The sequence below is a fragment of the Labrus mixtus genome, chromosome 6 (genome assembly GCF_963584025.1).
Source record: "Labrus mixtus chromosome 6, fLabMix1.1, whole genome shotgun sequence".
NCBI classification, from domain to species: Eukaryota; Metazoa; Chordata; class Actinopteri; order Labriformes; family Labridae; genus Labrus; species Labrus mixtus.
Window position 1 is genome coordinate 2,866,789 of NC_083617.1, and position 19,056 is coordinate 2,885,844.

General features: G+C 44.7%; 2 protein-coding genes across 3 annotated transcripts in view; one reads left to right on the forward strand and one right to left on the reverse strand.

The window, feature by feature from the left end:
* mcu (mitochondrial calcium uniporter) overlaps window positions 1-19,056 on the forward strand; it is an 84,447-nt gene that overhangs the window by 39,679 nt on the left and 25,712 nt on the right. Inside the window, exon 2 of one of the 2 annotated variants that reach the window (XM_061039504.1) lies at window positions 138-251. In XM_061039504.1, coding sequence (XP_060895487.1) covers window positions 138-251 — 114 coding nt within the window. The remainder of the gene's footprint in view (window positions 1-137; window positions 252-19,056) is intronic. The other variant, XM_061039503.1, reaches the window with a different exon arrangement.
* pla2g12b (phospholipase A2, group XIIB) overlaps window positions 13,737-19,056 on the reverse strand; it is a 51,335-nt gene continuing 46,015 nt past the window's right edge. The window contains exon 6 of the mRNA XM_061039501.1: window positions 13,737-13,747. The gene's annotated coding sequence lies outside the window, so the exon portion shown is untranslated. The remainder of the gene's footprint in view (window positions 13,748-19,056) is intronic.

Here is a 19,056-nt window from a genome sequence, read left to right on the forward strand (position 1 = left end):
TGACAATAGCACAAGCTTTTTCCTCCGTTTCCTTATTTGTGTTGTGCTTATTCTCCAAACACTTAGTTTTTCACTTTGGGCACAGAGATGATGCTCCACAACTTGACGTTTCCTTCTGTTTGTGTCCTTTTCCTCAGCAGGAGGTACTGTCTGCTTCTTTCTCCCGTCAGACTGTGAGGAGAGCACATGGCCTCCGGTCAGCAGCCCACTCCACACTCTTCAGCCAGCCTCCCACTGCCCTGTCTCCACAGGTTAGTATCTGCATGTGTGTGTGTGTAAGTGTGTGTGTGTGTGTGTGTGTGGGGCTCCATCTTGCTGATATATTGATAGCAAGCGAGCACCAGCAGCGCCAGCACTTTTTCTGATGCCTTCATCACCATATTGCAGATTTTAAAGTCCTCTGTAAAGGTCAATCAGGGTATTGACGGCATGGCGAGGCCAAGATTTCAAGTTCTTCTGGATCAGTAATGACCATCTGGATACTGGCAGTCAATGTAACCTGCAACATTCTGACTTAAAGAAAGAACATGAGACACTAAACACATAAATAAATCATAAAGTCTGTCCTGTGTAAATGTGTCTCTGAGTCCTGACTGTCTACAATGAGGGAGAAGCTCGAGTCCCGCTGGCTGTGTTGTTGTCAGAGCCGTGTTTACATGGACGGGACGGCCGGCTCCTCCCCTTGTGTATAAAAGCTATTTTAGTCAAGAACTAGAGAGAAGAAGAAGAACATACTCACTGATTATTTGGATGTTAGTAAGAGTTTTTAGATCACGCTCATTCTGTGTCAGTTTACATGAAATGTGAAGCTACGAGCTAACTAAAGAGCGCTAACATTAGAATGCTAACACAACAATGTGAAGCTACGAGCTAACTAAAGAGCGCTAACATTAGCACGCTAACACAACAATGCAGGACACAGGTGATAGCAGCTCGAGCCAAAGTCGATTTTGTCCTTCGCATGCGCCTGACTCCTTTGTGCAAACGCGAGCGGACAGGGGTTGGAGGTGTGTCTCTGGAGGAGGGCGGAGGCTTCAGAACATCGGAGGTGCAGTTTGTTTTGGTTTCATGCTGGAGCTCAAGGGCGACACCTACTGGATCAAAAAGTCGCACATTCTTCCTCTAAGAAGCTTGCAACAGATCAGTTTCATTTTCTAGCCATGATGCGTTTATTCCATTATGATCCTTTGAATGGTGACTGAACGACAGAAGCAAACACAGACATCTATTCCCTTCAGTTTCTCTCTGCTCCTCTGTGTTGATGTACTTTTGGATTGAAATCGACGACTCATCTAAATCCCTGTAAAGCTTCACCGTTTGTCCCTGTTTTTGATTATGAATAATCCGCTGTTGTTTCTATTATCTGCAGTTAAATAGTGATTAGCATGTGAGGTTTATTTAGCAGAGAGTCCTTTGAAGGTTGATGAGGTCAGTGGACGGCGGCCTTTTGATAAACCCTGAACAGAGACGTCTATTCAAATGTTATTCAGTGGCCTCCTGTTCAAAGCAGCCTCTCCACCTGTGTGTGTGTGTGTGTCTCACTGAGCTGAAGCTGTGCGTTCTGCCATGTGAAGCCTGTTTCACACAGCCTGAAAAATCCCCCCTTTGACGAGTATGTATTTGGATTCTTCACAGATTTCTGACATATAATAGAGGAGAAGCGGCTTTGTTTCTAAAGGACATGTCTCTTTGATGAGACAGCAAACTTACACAAACGTCCCAGCGGTTTATTTCACTACACAGCACTGCTGCTGTTTACGTGTGTGTGTGTGTGTGTGTGTGTGTGTGTGTGTGTGTGTGTGAGAGAAACAGGACCTTAAAGCCACCGGAAACTCAAATCTACACCAGCTTTTTAACCCTCTTTGGAACGGATACTCTCCCGCTGTGTGAACGAGTAACTCAGGAATATTTCAGGAGCAGCCCGTCTGATATTTTCAGGAGTGCATGTGCAGAAACAGTCTCTTTATGATGTCATAATTATAATTTATTAATCCTGCGAGGAGGGAGATTCAGTTTTACACTCTGTTTATTGAACTTAGGCTGAAATAAACACACATGCACAAACAGGATCCTGTGGACATGCATTAATGGCGAGGTCTCAGAGTGAGGGGGGGGGGGGGGGCGCTCCAGAGCAGTTTTGGGGTTCGGTGCCTTGCTCAAGGACACCTCAGCAGTGCTCAGGAAGTGGACCAGCTACCAGACCAACTTCCAGACTTGGAAGTCCGTGCTGGGACTTGAACCAGCGACCCTCCGATTCCCAACTCAAGTCCCTACAGACTGAGCTACTGCCGCCCCTAAGCATCACATTCACAGCTTGGATAACAGAAACGGGGAACCTTAGCATGTTTCTGCTACCTGCTAACTATGATATGGATAGCAAAGCATTTGAGACTCACCATCCAGTGACCGATTGAACGACATGTATTTCCCATCGACGGGCGTTCTGCTTTCTTCTCTGATTCTGCCGTCAGAATGGGAGGAGCCAAAGAGATGTCAATCAAAATCACGTCCCCCGAGTCGTGAGAAACGGTCTAAACAGCAGAATGAGTCGTTAACTTTCTAAAAGTTTTGAAGGTTTATTTCCACTCTGATTTTTTTTTTTGTATTTCAAGCCAAATGTCCCGAGGCTTTAATAGTTCTGTCTATGCAACAAAACTATTATAAATAATGATAAGTACCACCTGGGGGAGATTTAATTTTTTTTGTGTACATCTGCCCAGTCGAATTGGAGTCACATAAGTTATCATAATGAAGTTAATTGACTTGCAGATGTTTAAATCTCTCTCCCCCTGTCTGGTACTCACGGGGCTCTCAGATTGAAATTACTTATCTGACAAAGTTTGGGATGAGTCTGTGTTATTGTCTCCGCTGCGCTCGGGAGCGTGACATCAATGCCAAATTAAATCCTTCCTCAGTTCTAAATTTGATTGACCGTTGCCATCTGTTGTTTGGATCTCATTGCGAGTTTGCTCATCCTGCTCTTTTTTTTCTTCCTGCAGTGTTGTGTCGACTGATCAGATTGCTGAAAGTATTTTAGTGTCTGTTGTTTTCCTCGGAGCTTCGTGGTCGTCTATGACAGACTGAGACTCAACTATTAAATGTCATTTTAAGAATCTCAATTTGGATTTAATGCTCAAGTCGGTCACGTTCCAACATTGTTTTCTCACCTTGGTTTTCTCTTTCTGTGTTCAACAGGAGTTGGAGTTTAAAGGTGACATATTATCCTCCATATTAAGTTTAAATAAGTCTCAGAGCTCCTCTTCAACATGTGTGTGAAGTTTCTTGTTCTAAATCCACTCTGATCCTGTATTTGATCATGTCTATAAACCCCTCTATTTCAGCCCTGCTCAGAACAGGCTGTTTCTGTGTCTGTACCTTTAAATATGTAAATGAGCTGTGTCTGACCACGCCCCCTCTCTGGAAGGGCTTGGGTGTACTCAGTCTTTCTCGCTCCATGTCCTATTGTTTACGGTGAGAAGGCAGACTCAGAGGGCAGAACAAACACCTAGCTGTGGGAGTGTCACCCACCTGGGGGAGGGGCTACTGCCCTTTGTGATGTCATGAAGGGAAAATCTCCAAACGGCCTGTTTGAGCACACATTTTCTGAAAAGTGGAGCAGGCTAAAGACAGAGGAGGAGAGAGAGAGAGAGAGAGAACAGGTTGAGCGACATGTTACTTCATGATAAACTTGTGGCCCCTTTTATTGTGTAACTTCTACGTCATCAACCATTTCTAATAATGGTCAACTAAGATGGTAGAAAGATGTATCTCCTGGCCCGTATCGTATCGTATCGTATCGTAACATGAAGTCCACAAAATGTCCTGAAAAATGTACGTTTGAAAGTCTGTCAGATAATCATTTTAGCATTTTTTACAAAGTGTCCCAGCAGCTGTGTGTGTGTGTGTGTGTGTGTGTGTGTGTGAATGCAAGTCATGACAGGCCCTGTATTCATTTCCAAGTGGGAGTGAATACATTTGGTTCTTTTTTTTCTGCTCTGACTTGAGGATTAATAACTCAGGACAAGGTGCCATATCAGTGTCCTTCCAAAGAACTCGACGAGCAGACAACCAGATCCAGCAGGCGGAGACTTCCTGGCGCTGCCACTTCTGTCCTTCGTCTCTCGTCTTGACTCGGCCCTGTCGGACCGTAACTCTTTGTACTTGTTATTCCTGTGAGTGAAGTCCAGCTACAGAATCCAATAAAGCAGCCGCATTATGTTAAAAAGATCGGCTCAAGGTTAAGTGTGGATGTTTTTGTTGCGCTCGGCCTCGCCAAACAAAGCTCGGGACGGGATGAAAATTTTATGATGAGAACAGGATATTTGTTCCTTGAGTGCTCCTGCTGTGGATATCAGTGCATTAGCTCGTCTTCTCTTCTTTCCCTGTGTTGTGTGTGTGTGTGTGTGTGTGTGTGTGTGTGTGTGTGTGTGTGTGTGTGTGTTGGTGCACTTGTTTTCATGTGTCACTGGGCTTTATGAAACTGAGAAGGCAGGTTTTGGTGTGTAAAGGACGAGGGTGAAAAACGAGCAGAGGCTTCCCCCGTTCTGTGTTTACATTTCACTGCGGCAGGCCGAGGCGAGGCGTTGGGCGGGGAGGGGGGGGGGGGGGGAGGTCGGTGAACGAGAACAGGGGGGGGAAACGTATACATTACTTTCTCTGCTGGGAAGTCTAAACATCAGCTGTGTGGGTCGTCGTAGCGCGGCCTCGTTCACCACAGGCTGAAACAAACAGAGCTGAGAGAGGGAGCGAGCCGATGGTCCCGGGAGTCCGCCTCTCTAACCCCCTTCACCTCCAGAGGGAGAGATGTTTGTTCAGGAGGGCAGGGAGGAGACGCAGGGAGTGTTTTTGCCTTGCCAGGGCTTGTTGCCTCGGCGGGGTAGGGCTGATGATGATGATGATGAAGAGGGAGTCATCTGCAGGACGGACAGAGACTGAAGCAGACTTAAATGTTGGTTGTGCAAACTTGTTATCTGCAGTCACTAACCTTGCATTCTGCACCATCATGCTTTTGTCTTCTGCATTGTTTTCACCGCACAATCCTACAATAAAACACTCAATTTGACTGTATTTTTCATTGACCTCCCTCTCCGTCTCTCCTGCATTGCTGCAGTACAGGCACTCGTCTCCTACTTAGCCTCCCTCCCTCCCTCCCTCCCTCCCTCCCTCCCTCCTCTCCTCCACTTCTCCCCTCCTCTTTGGCATTCATCACTTTCACTGCAGCTTCCCAGGAGGCCTTATGGGTCATGGCTAAAAACACACAGAGCACACACACACACACACACACACAGAGAGAGCACACACACACACACACACACACACACACACACACACACACACACACACACTGCTGTCCTCAGCAGCACTGGGCGCGTTTGGACCTCTCAACCCATCTGCGACTCGGCTCCTACAGATGGGAGGTCGAGGCGAGCCGGGGGAAGTTGTCAAATGTCACAGCATCTCATGGAGGGAGAAATCTAAACGAGGGGGGTGGGGGGGGGGGGTCGTTGGCTCCTCGGTGCAAGTTTGCCAATTCATGTCCATCACCGGCAATAAAAAATTTGCCGGTGATGTAAGGACTTCAGATCACGTACCTTATCGTACGCTGCGGGCACACAGCAGAGTGAAGCTGTCGATGCTAGTTTGGAATCGATGCTGTAATCGTTTTCTGGCATGACTACAGTACATGTTGTTCAGGTAACACAAATGTACTCACACACACATCTGTGCGCCCGTGGGTCTGTAGCTCCCTTCATTAGTTCTGATGTATCGTTCGGCTCATTATTGGAAGGTCTCGATGTGAAGGCAGCAGAAAGTGATTACCTTATAAACCTACATGAACCTCAGTGGTGCGGTCATGTTCACAGCTCACCATTCACTCTGATTGTAACACACACACACACACACACACACACACACACACACACACACACACACGCACACACACACAGCAGTGCTCCTACTCCTCAGTTAAACATAGATGTTAATGAGATCTAGGACTGCTTGGAGAGAACAATTTCTGGTGTCAGTGAATAGAGCGCCACAGGACTGAGTCCTAAAACCAGGAAGTAAGTTAGCATTTGAGCGCCATGGGGTCTAACATCTAAAAGTCAACGGGGATTTTGAATGTGTTTGTGGTTAGACTCCTGAAATAAGGTCTGTGGTTAACACAAGCTGAAGAGATGTTGGTGTTTTGTTAGACCACATAAACTACGTTAGGTAATACCTCCACTTGTGAAGTTTGAAGTTTTTACTCGTCTTTAAAAAGGCGGTTGCTAACAAGCGGCTAAATGTGACTACAGCGGTCGTCGGGGACATTAAACGTCATCACGCCGGACACAGAGGGCGGGAACTCTCTCACTAGTCGGAGATGTCTCCTGTAGGTTTAATCTTTAGGTTAAGGTGAATATTATGTTAGTAAACTATTTATTAAGCTACGTGGATTAGTTTATCGGAGGTCGTCTGAAGCGTAACGCTAGTGACGTCACAATCATCCGACCGTGGTGTAGTTAGCTTGTAGCATAACGTTAGCTTTTTACTTCTGTCGGCCGCGTTAACGCTTCAAACATCATAAAAATGGCGTTCATCTGTGAAGATTATCCTGCTGAACAAAACGCCTACGCTTCAGAAACGTGCGTTTGACACAGAGATTATTTTCTGCAATGATCCAAAATCCAATGAAAACATCCCAGAGGAGGATTCTGGTTAGACCCCGTGGAGATGCTACTTCAGGGTTGGCCTACAAAAATACGTCATATTGGTTGTTCTCTATTTCTTTTGGCAATGTGTTGCTGGGTTAGTAATGACAGAGGGCGATGACACCTGTACACCTGCTGCTCTCACCTGCTTCACCTCAGAGACTCCAGGGGTGTGAGTCGAAGGCTAACACGTTCTGATACATGATGACCCGTGATAACATCATTAAGTGATTCTGGGATAGATTGCAAGACGACCGTATCATGAAACATTATAATATGAGATTAGGTGAAGAATATAAAATGCCCCCTGAATACATACCTGTGAATAATGAAGGGTCTTGATTCAACCTGTATGTGACCTATGGTGCAGCATTGAACTGAGAAGGTGCTTTGAATGCACTTGTAACATATCCTTCAGATATATAAGATCGTCTGCATGGGGCCAGAGATATCAGAAGAGGATAATGTTTAATGAAATATTGATGACTTGTCAGGATGTGTGCTGATAACGATGCAGCCTAAGGTAGTGCAGAGGGGTGGGGGTGGGGGGGGGGGGTGGGGGGGTGGGGGGATGTGACCGCAGTCTGCATGAGCTCCTCTTGTGCAAGTCACACCTGACAGACTCTTTGAACCTGTTAGCCTGATTCATGTCTGCAACAAGCCACCTCTGTGTCAGAAAAGCAACTGCTCTGACTCGTAATGTTCCTCCTGCAGGCCGTGTGCAGACATTGATCAGTGGGAAAGTAACATTGTTCAGTCGGTTCAAGCGTTTTATTGCTCTTTCCTCCGCTCTCTTCTCGGGGTGAATTTGTCAGTAATCTACACCGACTCGAGCAATCAAACACCACGGTCCAGCCTCCGAGGGCAGCTGCAGAGAGCTGGATGTGGAGGCCTGCGTCAGTGTGGGTTATGGAGTTAGGAAATGATGGAAAACAATGGAGGCTGTTTTCTGTGGGAGGCAGGTGTGGCGTGGAGAAAGCCGAAGGTTTGTTAGCCTCTTTAAATGATGCATTGAACAGGCTAACAAACAGATCCCCTTTAACTGTTTAAGAGTGCATCTCTCTCTCTCTCTCTCTCTCTCTCTCTCTCTCTTCACTCTCTCTGTCTCTCTGTCTCTCTCTCTCTCTCTCTCTCTCTCTCTGTCTCTCTCTCTCTTCACTCTCTCTGTCTCTCTCTCTGTCTCTCTCTCTCTCTCTCTTCACTCTCTCTGTCTCTCTCTCTCTCTCTCTCTCTTCACTCTCTCTGTCTCTCTCATTCTCTCTCTCTCTCTCTCTCTCTCTCTTCACTCTCTCTGTCTCTCTCTCTCTCTCTCTCTCTCTCTCTCTGTCTCTCTCTCTCTCTCTCTCTCTCTGTCTCTCTCTCTCTCTCTCTCTCTGTCTCTCTCTTCACTCTGCGTGCCCTTTCCTCCATCTCTTCTTCCTCTCCTTTTATGGCATCAAGTCAGCAAAGCGTTTGCACCGTCCATTTGCTCTGATTGGCCATAAAGCGTGCGGACTCGCTAGTTCCAAACTCGTATAGCTCGTCACCCGGTGCAGTGCGGGTCAGAGGGGGGGGGGGGGGGGGAGGGGAGGGGGGATTTACTTTGAATGTTGTCACAAGTATTTTGCAGTCAACACTTGTTTGAAATGCAGGCTTGTTGTCGCTGTGTGTAGCCACAGAGGGGGAAAAAAACATGCAGGAAAGTCAGAGAGGCTTTGCTCAAGTTATCCACTCTCTCTGTGTTTCATGTATATACCGCCCTGCTTTTCTCTGTGTTATCGTCATGGAGACCGGAGTGATGATGAGGAGGGAGGGGACTGTGTGGAGAGAATTGTTTCATTTTGGGGCTTCATCTTTTAGAGTTAGATTGAAACACTCCTCGAGGATATCATTATCTCTTCTGTCTCATTGAAAGTGAATATCCATGACGATGCACAGCAATGATAACAAGTAGATTCCCCTGAAAAATTAGCTTCTCTTTTAGCCCACAGCTAACTCTCTGACCCCGTTTTTAAGAACTGCAGCTCCACAACTTTTAACATGATTATCCCCCAAAGAGAAGTCAGAATAATAATGTACTCAGTGTGGGACTGGGTAATCCCTGGGTTTGATTTATTGCTCCTTTTTTTTTTCTTCTTAGCAGGAAGTAGATTTAGACCTGACTCATACTTTATACCCGTGCCCTATCACGCACAAACACACCCCTCTGAAGGCGCTACATCTGAGTTGTGAAACTCTTTCTTTCCCGCCCTTAATCCTAATAACGCTTAAGGCCCTCTCCTGATTGTTGTGCACAGCTCTGACTCTCCCTGGGGGGGGGAGGAAGAGGAAGAGGGAGCTAAATCTGTACTTTCTTTTCTTTATCTCTCATGGATGGCTGAGAACAGGAAGGGCAAGGAGAAATAAACGAGGAGGAACTCGTCTTCTCTTTTGGGTTTGTTTGCTTTTCTTATTGTTTAAATTGCACCACCCATGTTAGCAGATGGATTTGATAAAGTTCACCTAGCACAAACATTTATAAAGCCCTACTCCCATTGAACATCTCCAACACTTGTTCTCTTTTAATTACCTCAGCGGTGGTTAATTAGGATGTTTTCTACGACTCCAAGATTTTACAACATTTTTAAGTATCATTAATCTGCTGATGGAAAACAAGAAGCCGTCTGATTATTTCTGTGAAACTTGTGCAAGTGCAATGAGACGACATTCTCAAATCTATTCCATCATGGCACATAGATATGCATCCCTTTGGTAAGGATCATAGCTACCTGTTGAAGTCAGATGTCATCATTTTGTCAAATTACATTATTGATTTATTTCTGTGTGTGTGTTTGTTCTCTGCAGCAGAAGCAGCTCTCGGTGTATAGTGAAGTTCTTTTGTTCTGTTTGCACTCTCAGTCAGAGGGTCTGCCGGGTAAAAAGCAAATAAAAAGCAGCCCTGATATTGCTGAATATTTGTAAACACAGCAGTGAAGTTGGAATATGAAGGATGGGGGGGGGGGGCGGGTGGAGGACTGTTTGTGGGTCCCAAATGAAATATCACTGCAGCATAAAGTTGTTTTTTCAAAGTCAAACCAATGTTCAAATATGGCAAATGTGAATCATCTGCAGATTCTCTGCCTCAAAATGTTTGTTTTCACTTCTTTAAAACACAAGTTTAGCAATAAAAATCTCTCTGTCTGCATGTTTGTCTGAGTTTAAAGGTCACATATTATTCAAAACACACTTCTCCATGTTCCTCTAACTCTAACATGTGTCTCTAGTCTGTCTACAAACCCCCCAATGATGAGAAAAGTTCATCCTCTCTGTCTTCTGCCTGCTCCACTTTTCAGAAAATGTGTGCTCAAACAGGCCGTTTGTAGATTTTCCCTTCATGACATCACAAAGGGCAGTAGCCCCTCCCCCAGGTGGGTGACACTCCCACAGCTAGGTGTTTGTTCTGTCCTCTGAGTCTGCCTTCTCACCGTAAACAATAGGACATGGAGCGAGAAAGCACCGAGTACACCCAAGCACCTTCCAGAGAGGGGGCGTGGTCAAACACAGCTCATTTACATATTTAAAGGTACAGACACAGAAACATCCTGTTCTGAGCAGGGCTGAAATAGAGGGGTTTATAGACATGATCAAATACAGGATCAGAGTGGATTTAGAACAAGAAACTTCACACACATGTTTTGAGGAGCTCTGAGACTTATTTACACTGAAGAAGAGGAGGATATGTGACCTTTAACTTCAGCCATTTTGTGTCATTGATTTCAAAATCAATAAGAGGAATGTCCTTTTAAAACTCGAACTATTGTAATCTGCTGTAGCTTCCTTTTCCTCCCACTCTCAGAGGTTCAACCTATAAACATTCATTGATAACAGAGTCATCGTTAATGTGTAAAAGCTTTATGGTAGTACACATAAAGGAAGCAGGAATGGTTGATAAACTGCGGCCCGGTGGATTGTTTCCCCCCTCAGGTACTCTTAACAGGTTTAAGAGTGGATGAGAATCACACAGCAATGAAACGATTACTATGCAGAGTACACGGTGAATGAAGACAATAAGAAGTTGGATTGCTAAAGTTTTCTGTAAACATTGTCATGATGGAGTCGTTTAAAGCGATGACAGAGCTCACAGGTGTTTGAATCTGAATGAAGAGGCAACTTAAAGCTGTCACTCAAAATGTGTAGCGTCTGTGTACACGAGTGAGGAAAATAAAACTGTGTCATTAAATATCTCATGTTGTCTTATTAAACACAGCATCAGTATAATCAGGGCGGTTGTAACAATCAATGTTTATCCATCATGGGAAGTTGACGTTTCATCTCCATAATTCACTCACTGCTACTCTTCCTCTACACTTTGTCGTTCACTAAAACTCAAGAGGGATGTGAAGAGAGATGCACAAACATGTGTCAACATAATTTCATTGGCTTGAAAACGCAGTTACCAGCACAGATTCGTTGTAAGTTTTTTTCCAAAGCGATGTCAGCATTTGAAGCGGGGCTCAGTCACTCAGCTGAGTGCTTGTACTTTTTGTACCTTGGTGTAACGGTACACAGCAGACAGATTGGTTTTGGGGTCACAGATCGGTACAGCAAGAAAAAAAACAACAAAAAGTCCTGATTGCACAACTCTAGGTTTCTCTAGTTTATTTTGAACTCACAAAAGTGCAAGTTTAGCATCCCCGGGTTCCCAACTTTTGCCTGCCACCTGGCCAATCAAGCACCTGACCCACATGTTTTAGGGGCCTCAAAAACTCACCTCTGCTCTGCATTTGAAATGGTTTTGTTTGCTTCAGCATGCTGCGACCTCCAGCAGGCATTGGGTTGGTTTGCAGCCGAGTGCAAAGTGGCCTGGATGAGGGTCAGCTACTCCAAGTCCGAGGCCATGGTTCTCTGCTGGGAAGCGGTGGATTGCTCCCTCTGGGTATGGAGTGAGTCTTTGCCCTGAGTGAAGGAGTTTAAGTATCGACCTTTAAGCATCTTGTTCCTGAGTATGGGTAAGATAGACGGTGAGGTTCACAGTGCAGCGTTGTGTCAGACTCTTGAGGTGAAGAGGGAGCTGAGCCTGAAGGCAAAGATCTTAAATTTACCACCAGTCTGCTTTCCATCCCTCACCTTTGGTCATGGGCTGTGGCTAGTGACCTAAAGAATGAGATAAAGGATACGAGCAGCCGAAATTAGTTTCCTCTGGAGGGTGTCTGGGCTCAGCCTTAGAGAGAGGGTGAGGAGGTCAGACATTTGGGGGGAGGTCAGAGCAGATCTGCTACTCCTTCACATCGAAAGGAGCCAGCTGAGGTGGTTCAGGCATTTGATATGGACGCCTCCTGGTCGCCTCCCTTTGGAGGTTTTCCTGGCAGGCTGAACTAGGAGGACACCCCGGGTAGACCCAGATCTCGCTGAAGGGATTAGGCCTGGGAACACCTTGATATCCCCCAGGAGGAGCTGGAATACGTTGCTGAGGAGAGGATAGTCTTGGTTGACTTTTCACCTGTTGCCACCGCGACCCGACCTTGATTATGTGAGAGAAAAATGATTTTTTTTGTGCAAGTTGCAGTTTGTTCCATCGGGTGTCATTTAACACAGCATGTGATCATTGGTACAGACTGTAGGGTATGAAACATTAAACAAAAAAGACAGGAATACAAACAAAATTATGAAACATTAAAACCAACACAGAGATGAATATATGAAATATAAAACACATTAAATTCATCCCTTTAGGAGCAAATGTATTCTCAACTTGTCTCTTAAAGGTGCACAAGGATAACTCTGACTCAATGAAGTTTGCGTTCACTTTGAGATAGCTTTAAGTGGCATGGGAGGTCCATCCATCTGTGGTTCTTTCAACACAAGGTGCATGCTCAATCACTACTCCTGTACGCCATGTAAAGAGCAGGGACCACTGGCTCATGTGTACCTGAGTTAGGACATTAAAACGAGGCTTTTACACATTTTTCTTTTATGTACTTTTGGGCTTTTTGTACCTTTTATTTGAGAGACAGCTCTGTGCAAAGAGTCAGACATCTGGGAGAGAAAAAGTAGGAAATAACAAGCGGTAAAGCAGCCACAGATGGGATTCCAACCCGCGGCTGCCCACCTCAAGGACTACAGCCACCGTACACGGTGCGCACAAACCAACCACGCGGCCACAGTGGCTTTACCACTTTTAAGAAATACTTTAAAGCTGAGCTCTTCTTCTACTGCTTATGGGCGTCAGTAATGTCTTCGACCCGTTCTGCTTTCACATCCAGAGGCTTTTTTAAAAAACAGCAGGGATACGTACTTGGACACCTGTTTTTCTTTTGCCCAGCTCCGGTGATTGGCACATCATGGTGATGCCGTCTAACATACATTAGAATCTTTGATGGGTTTTCCAATGACACAGCTCTCTGGGTACCCACATAACTGATTTATAAAGAAGCTCCAGGGTGTCATCTTGTTTGTCATCTAATAGCTGTTAGCACACTGTTATGATCATTACTTCCACCTGGATTGGGGATTGGGTACTGCCATGTGTGCACATACTGTTACTCCCCTAGGTGCTGTGTTTACAGTTTGGTTCATTCCCTCTGTCTTTGCAAATAATCGAGGATGGTAGTTTAAAAATGATCAAGCAGTCTAAAAAGTTACAGTCCTATATAATAACGTTATCTGCTTCTCATCTTCAGTTGACAGAATATTGAATGCATGGTTTGTTCTTCACTTGGTCCACAATAAGTGGAGTTAAACGCCTTGTTATATGGTGAACAGATTATCCTGACAATCTCAACATAAGAGCTTCCTTTCAGCCACAGAGCTGTGAAGGTTGGTGCGAGCAGGTAAATACTCTTATGTAAATGTAAATGTGTCACCCAGACGCTAATGCGAGCAGCTATGTGGCACAAATTTGAATCTGAATAACTCCCTTTTCTACTTCTGACTTAAGTTGAAAAATACCCTGACAAGGATAACCACGCAGTCAGAGTGATATTTACAAGAGCGCCGCTGAACTGTATTAATGCCTTAATCATATTACCACCCGATTATATCCCCGAAAAATTGAATTACGGAAAATATATACAGAGTTTTGAGTGTTAAAGTGTTTAAAGGGGTTGATGTGTAGTGAGTGAAATGATAAAGGTATCTTACTATCTGATCATTAAGGAAACATGTTGAAGTGCTGGCTTCTCTGACAACAATGCAGCAGCCAGTATGTCCTCCTTCTAACTTTAGATTCTGCTCCTGAATGCTCTGGATTTGTTTGGACCAAGGTAGGCGCTTTTAAGGCGACCCCCCCCCCCCCCCACACACACACACACACACACACACACACATACACGGCGGTTTTGGACGCCCCTCGGTTTGTCAGATATGAGAGCAGTTATCAGGTCAACAGGTGTTGCAGCGATGGAAGCGAGCAAGAGAAGTGGTTCAGATAGAAGTGATTGTACCCGACCTAAAAAGCCTCTGCATGTTTCTAATAAGCTCCACGAGCAGAAACGTGCTCAAACTAGGATCAATATTGGAGATGCTTTTTGAAAAATGGAGAGAGGTTAGAACACAGAAAGGTTTACAGACCCATGCAGAGCTGGATAAACACTGAAGCTTCAGAGTCCACCACATGGTGACCTGTGTGAGCATCCACTCTAGAGAGGAGGGGGGGGGGGGGGGGGGAGACAGCTCTCTATGATGTTTAGAATTTAGACTGCAGTTTTGGTCTGAGAGATTGGTGCTAAAGTGTATCATCTACCCTGAAAGTCAGTTATATAAAGTTATACCTTTCACATCAGAAGATGTGCGCTTCAGGGAAAAAGAATCACTTGAATTATCAAGCAGAGCTGCAGTAGTCGGTCCGCTGTGGGAGGCAACACGATGGTGCCCTTGCCTAAACTTGCCTGCCGAAATCCAAATCCTGCAGGGAGGAAGAGGAGAAAATAGGCAGGAACAATAGCAGTGGGGGGTCGAGCGCTGGAGGAGGAGGAGGAAGAGGAGGAGGCCCTTGAGAACGAAGAAAAATGTAATTCATAGAGGAGGGAAGGCAGCATTCAGACGATGAGGATTAAGATACGCCGAGTGGGAGCATGAGGACACAGAGATATGGAGACAGAGTTTTTTATAAGAGCATTAGTCGGGCCGACTAGCTCACTTTAATTTCAGGTCATGATGTCATTGAGGGGGGATGAAAGGGCAGAGATGGGTGGGACGAGATGAGAGCGCGGGGACCCTGTCTAACAAAGTCATCACCAGCTTTGCGGTCTGATCCGGCGTCTATATCTGCCAAATTAATTAGACACCGCTCTGTAATGTCTGTGTGTGCTCTCTGTGAGTCAGGGACCATCACAGCACATGCAGGCAGGCAGATATGAGAGGCCGCCCCGGTCCCCCTCTTGAGATCCGACTGTGTGCTTATTGGACTGCTGTGACTTCCATTCCCCCGGCCCTGCAGGGTGGGCATGACAACAGATCGCTCACAGACTGCGGCCCCACTTTCTGCAAACTGTCCCAACAGAGAGCGAGCTGCTCTGCCCCGCAGCTCAGGACCTGTGAATATTTGATGCTTGTTGTGAAACGCCTGCAGTGACATTTTTGTTGTTATTAACAATCAGACAAAAATAGCAGCCAACAGAGAAAAAAGGGCCGGACTAAAAAATCTTTCTAAGAAAACATTTTCTCACTCCCTAACTGGCCAAATAAGGCTGCTTGGTCTGAGACTTTGAGCTCTGAAAAATGACAAACTGGGGAATTGTTCAGGGCTATCAGTCAAGTTATAAAACATGTATTCCCCAGTGGAGTTGGGAAACGCAGAGTAACTCGATAGGATAGGATACGATCAACACATGATACATGATATCGTGCAAACAAACATTACAACAACATACAACAATCATTAGCATTTCTAAGACAATGATTAGCCTGCTGCTTCTTAATCTAAAGGGGATGCAGCAGCTACAGTCACAGCAATGAGAAATAGTGTAGGTGTTGTTAGTCCCCCGCTGAACAGGCGGGTCACATGTACCTGATCATGTACTTAATAAACACAGTGTGAGTCACTGTTGTCATTAGAAAGCCTTGATTAATAATTACAAACTATCGTTATTTTTTCCAATCATTTGAGGGTGGAGAAATTTAAAAAATGAGGGTGCAATGAAACCTTTTGCACCCTCATAAAAACCGGGCCAGGGTTCATCCTCAACATAATCAGGGAACTCCATCTTCTGATTGCAGCATCAGTAGGCGTCTTCATCTCTGCCATCTATCCATGGAATTGGCTGTCATGAGGTACACATAAGCCAATCAGATGGAAGGTTTCACTTGGTGGACAGAAAACTTTTTCTGGCTTTTGTAGTTCTAATTTTTGTGCTCAAAAAACCATTACTAAAAAAAGATATTAATACATAATAAGTTTGTGACTTTCAAGGGGAGCATTGGCCAAAGTGGTTTTCTAATTGTCCATTGTACTAACTTGGTATTGCTAATGTTTTTGCACATTTGTAAATACTGTTTTTATATTGTTTTGAGACAGATTTCTCCATAGGGAGACGAATAAAGAAACCTTGTATGTCAAGATTTAAAGATCACCAAATATTTGCAAAGATTATACTCCCACTCTGCAGCTTATCCAATAAGCTTTAAGTTTCCCTTAAATGTTTTAAGAAGGAAGTATTCCAAACAGATTAAATCAACATTTTACAGATCAATAAAAGTTTAATATCTTCAATGTTTGAACTCTTTGTGATTAACAATTTGTGTATTTTTCTCTGATGTAGAAAACAGGTAAAGCTTTTTTCAGTCGTGGGGGCTAAAAGCTATTTTAAACGTTCCACTTTAACGTGTCTCTAACATTATTTATGGTCGGAATAAACTCCTCCTAAATAGACTGAGAGGTTTTTTTTAAAGGTAGATCAGTCAGTATTTGAAGTGGAGGTCCGAAGTCACTGAAAAGCGGGACACCATGAATACTTATTACTGCGCTCTGACACAGATCTGTTAATATTGATTTTACGCTGCTGTGGGAAAAGCTTTTCTACGGGCTGCACACTCGGCTCAAGATGTGAAACATTTCTACACTTTTCACTCCCCCTTTTCAAACCAGCAGCCACTGATTCAGCCGTCTTTATTCTATTCCCTTTGAGCTGATTTTTCTTCTTCTGTCATTCATGCATATAGAAGAGGAAATGATGTAAAACATGCACCGACCACAGAAACCAGGCTGATAGTGTACATTATGTCTCCCCACTGAAACTCATAATCTCCCAGCACAGAGCCGAGCAGGGAAAATCAGAAACAGCTAAATCGGGACTGGTCATGCATTCATCCTGGAACAAAAAAAACCCCATCCAATCTCAATTGTTTTTTTGTAAGTCACGTTGACTACTTTCTTGCAGCACTTAACTAGAAAGTCATCATCACAGTCAGAGGAGATTGAGGCCGTAAATCAGAGCTTTGTGCAACATGAGGAAATCTGTGTCTGAGTCAGTTGTTGTGCTGCAGCCTCTCCTTCGGCTCCTCCAGCCGACATCTGCTCCGCTCGCTGTCTGAGTGGCATTCATTAGCCCACTTTTTTTTTTTTGCTCTGCCATGTCTGCATGCCGTATGTCCATGTGGACCGCAGCGAGACAGACTCGCTGACGCAGCCAAGAGGGGGCAGAGAGTCACAACCTCTGTGGACTCACTTTTCCACACTCTCTCTGCGCCCCCCCCCCCCCCCCCCCCCTCCATGGAGACAGACCGGGCTCTGAGAGGATGGAAAGAGAGAGAGATTCAGAGGGATGTCAGAGTTCCTCAAAAGAAGCATTCCCAGGCTCCGCTCCATAAATAACAGCTGCTGCTCCAGGAGGAGTTCACAGATGTCTGTGAGATGCCGTTCACTGCCCTCAGTGTCACCTCACATGACGGCAAAGACAGAAGCACCGCGGGTCAGCTCGGCATTGTGGGAATCTCAGGACCATTGATGCTATCAGCTGTAGTATTTATTTTAACTGCAACTGCCCAAGAGCGTCCAAAGCTTCTTAGTATGCAGGGAGTAAATGTGCTGACGGTTTTTATATGAATTTTTTTAATGTTAGCTACTTTATTAATCATTAACCAGGAGTTGAACCAACGAGCCTCTGGTTCCCAACCCTAGTCCTTACAGACCAGAGGCCTCAAACGGACACTTCCGGGCCCCCCTTTAACCCCTGGCCCGCCCCGCATGTTAAAAATATAATGTAGTCAGGCCTGCAAATTAAAAAAAAAACATTATATGGATTTGTTTAATTTTTGTGTTTCTTCATACCAACTCAAAATACCATTTCTTGTAAAAAATGTACTTCAATAAAAACAAGGTAGACAAGGTAGTACAGACGGAGCTACTGCCGCCTCCAAATCATATAATCTTAATGTGATGTTTTGTTGTTCTGGTTTTCCATCTTTTACTGAAGTTGGACCATTAGAGGATCAATTCTGCAAATTTCCCTTCACTTAATCTCTCATTAAAAAGCTTTAAAAGAAGTTGCCAAGGAGAAAACACCGGGAACCCACAAATCAGTTTAATAGCCGTCCGACTGCCTTGAGATTTAAGTTTGACATTTTGCTGCATGTTTTGTCTCTGCTGACATTTAACCAGCCGGACGCTCAAATGAGGGAGAAGTTCAAAGCGTTTGGCCTCGTGCACCCTTTTTCAAAAACTCAAGATTTTATCTCCACTGAAGGGCGATCATTAAAACGTTTATAAAGAGGAGGAAAAAAGAAGATTTTTAGGGCTCTCGCTCCAATGTTATGTTTCTTTGTGTATCTGTGTGTGTGTGTGTGATGTCACATAACTCGGGGGTCAGATTATGAAAGCGAGGCAGGAGATGAAGCAGCTGAGTGAGAAGAAGTGGAGCGTCTTGCAGCCTTCAGCATCACAGATGAGAGATGAATTGGTGATGACCCAGTGCTGATGCGCATCCTCTGAACATCAATTGTATTCATTGTTGATTTTAAAAAGCGATCATGGAAAAAAAAAAAGAGATTGCTTTTTTTTTTTCTTGCTTTTTTTTAAAGTTTAGCATTCTGCCTCCTCCGGTGGAGCAGTAATCTCTCACACCTTGAAAACACGACTTCTAACAAGCTTTCGCTTTAGGCTCAAACTTGAGAATCTCTATTTTTTCTGTTGCCTTGAGCGTCTTCAGCAACAAACACGCCATGTGATGGTCGCAGAGGAGCCGCGAGCTGTAGGAGAGAACAAATGGGAAGATATTTACTTCTCAAGTCGAGCATTTCGTCCTTTATTATGATTAATGAATCCTTAAACAGATGTTGGTGCAATATGAAGCTCTGCTCCCATATGTGAGCTTTTACAAAAGAGAAACTTTAATGGCTGGCATTCCAGATAAATAGAAAGACCTTTACTGGTGGAGCTGCAACCATAGATAATGAATCGCTCGATAGA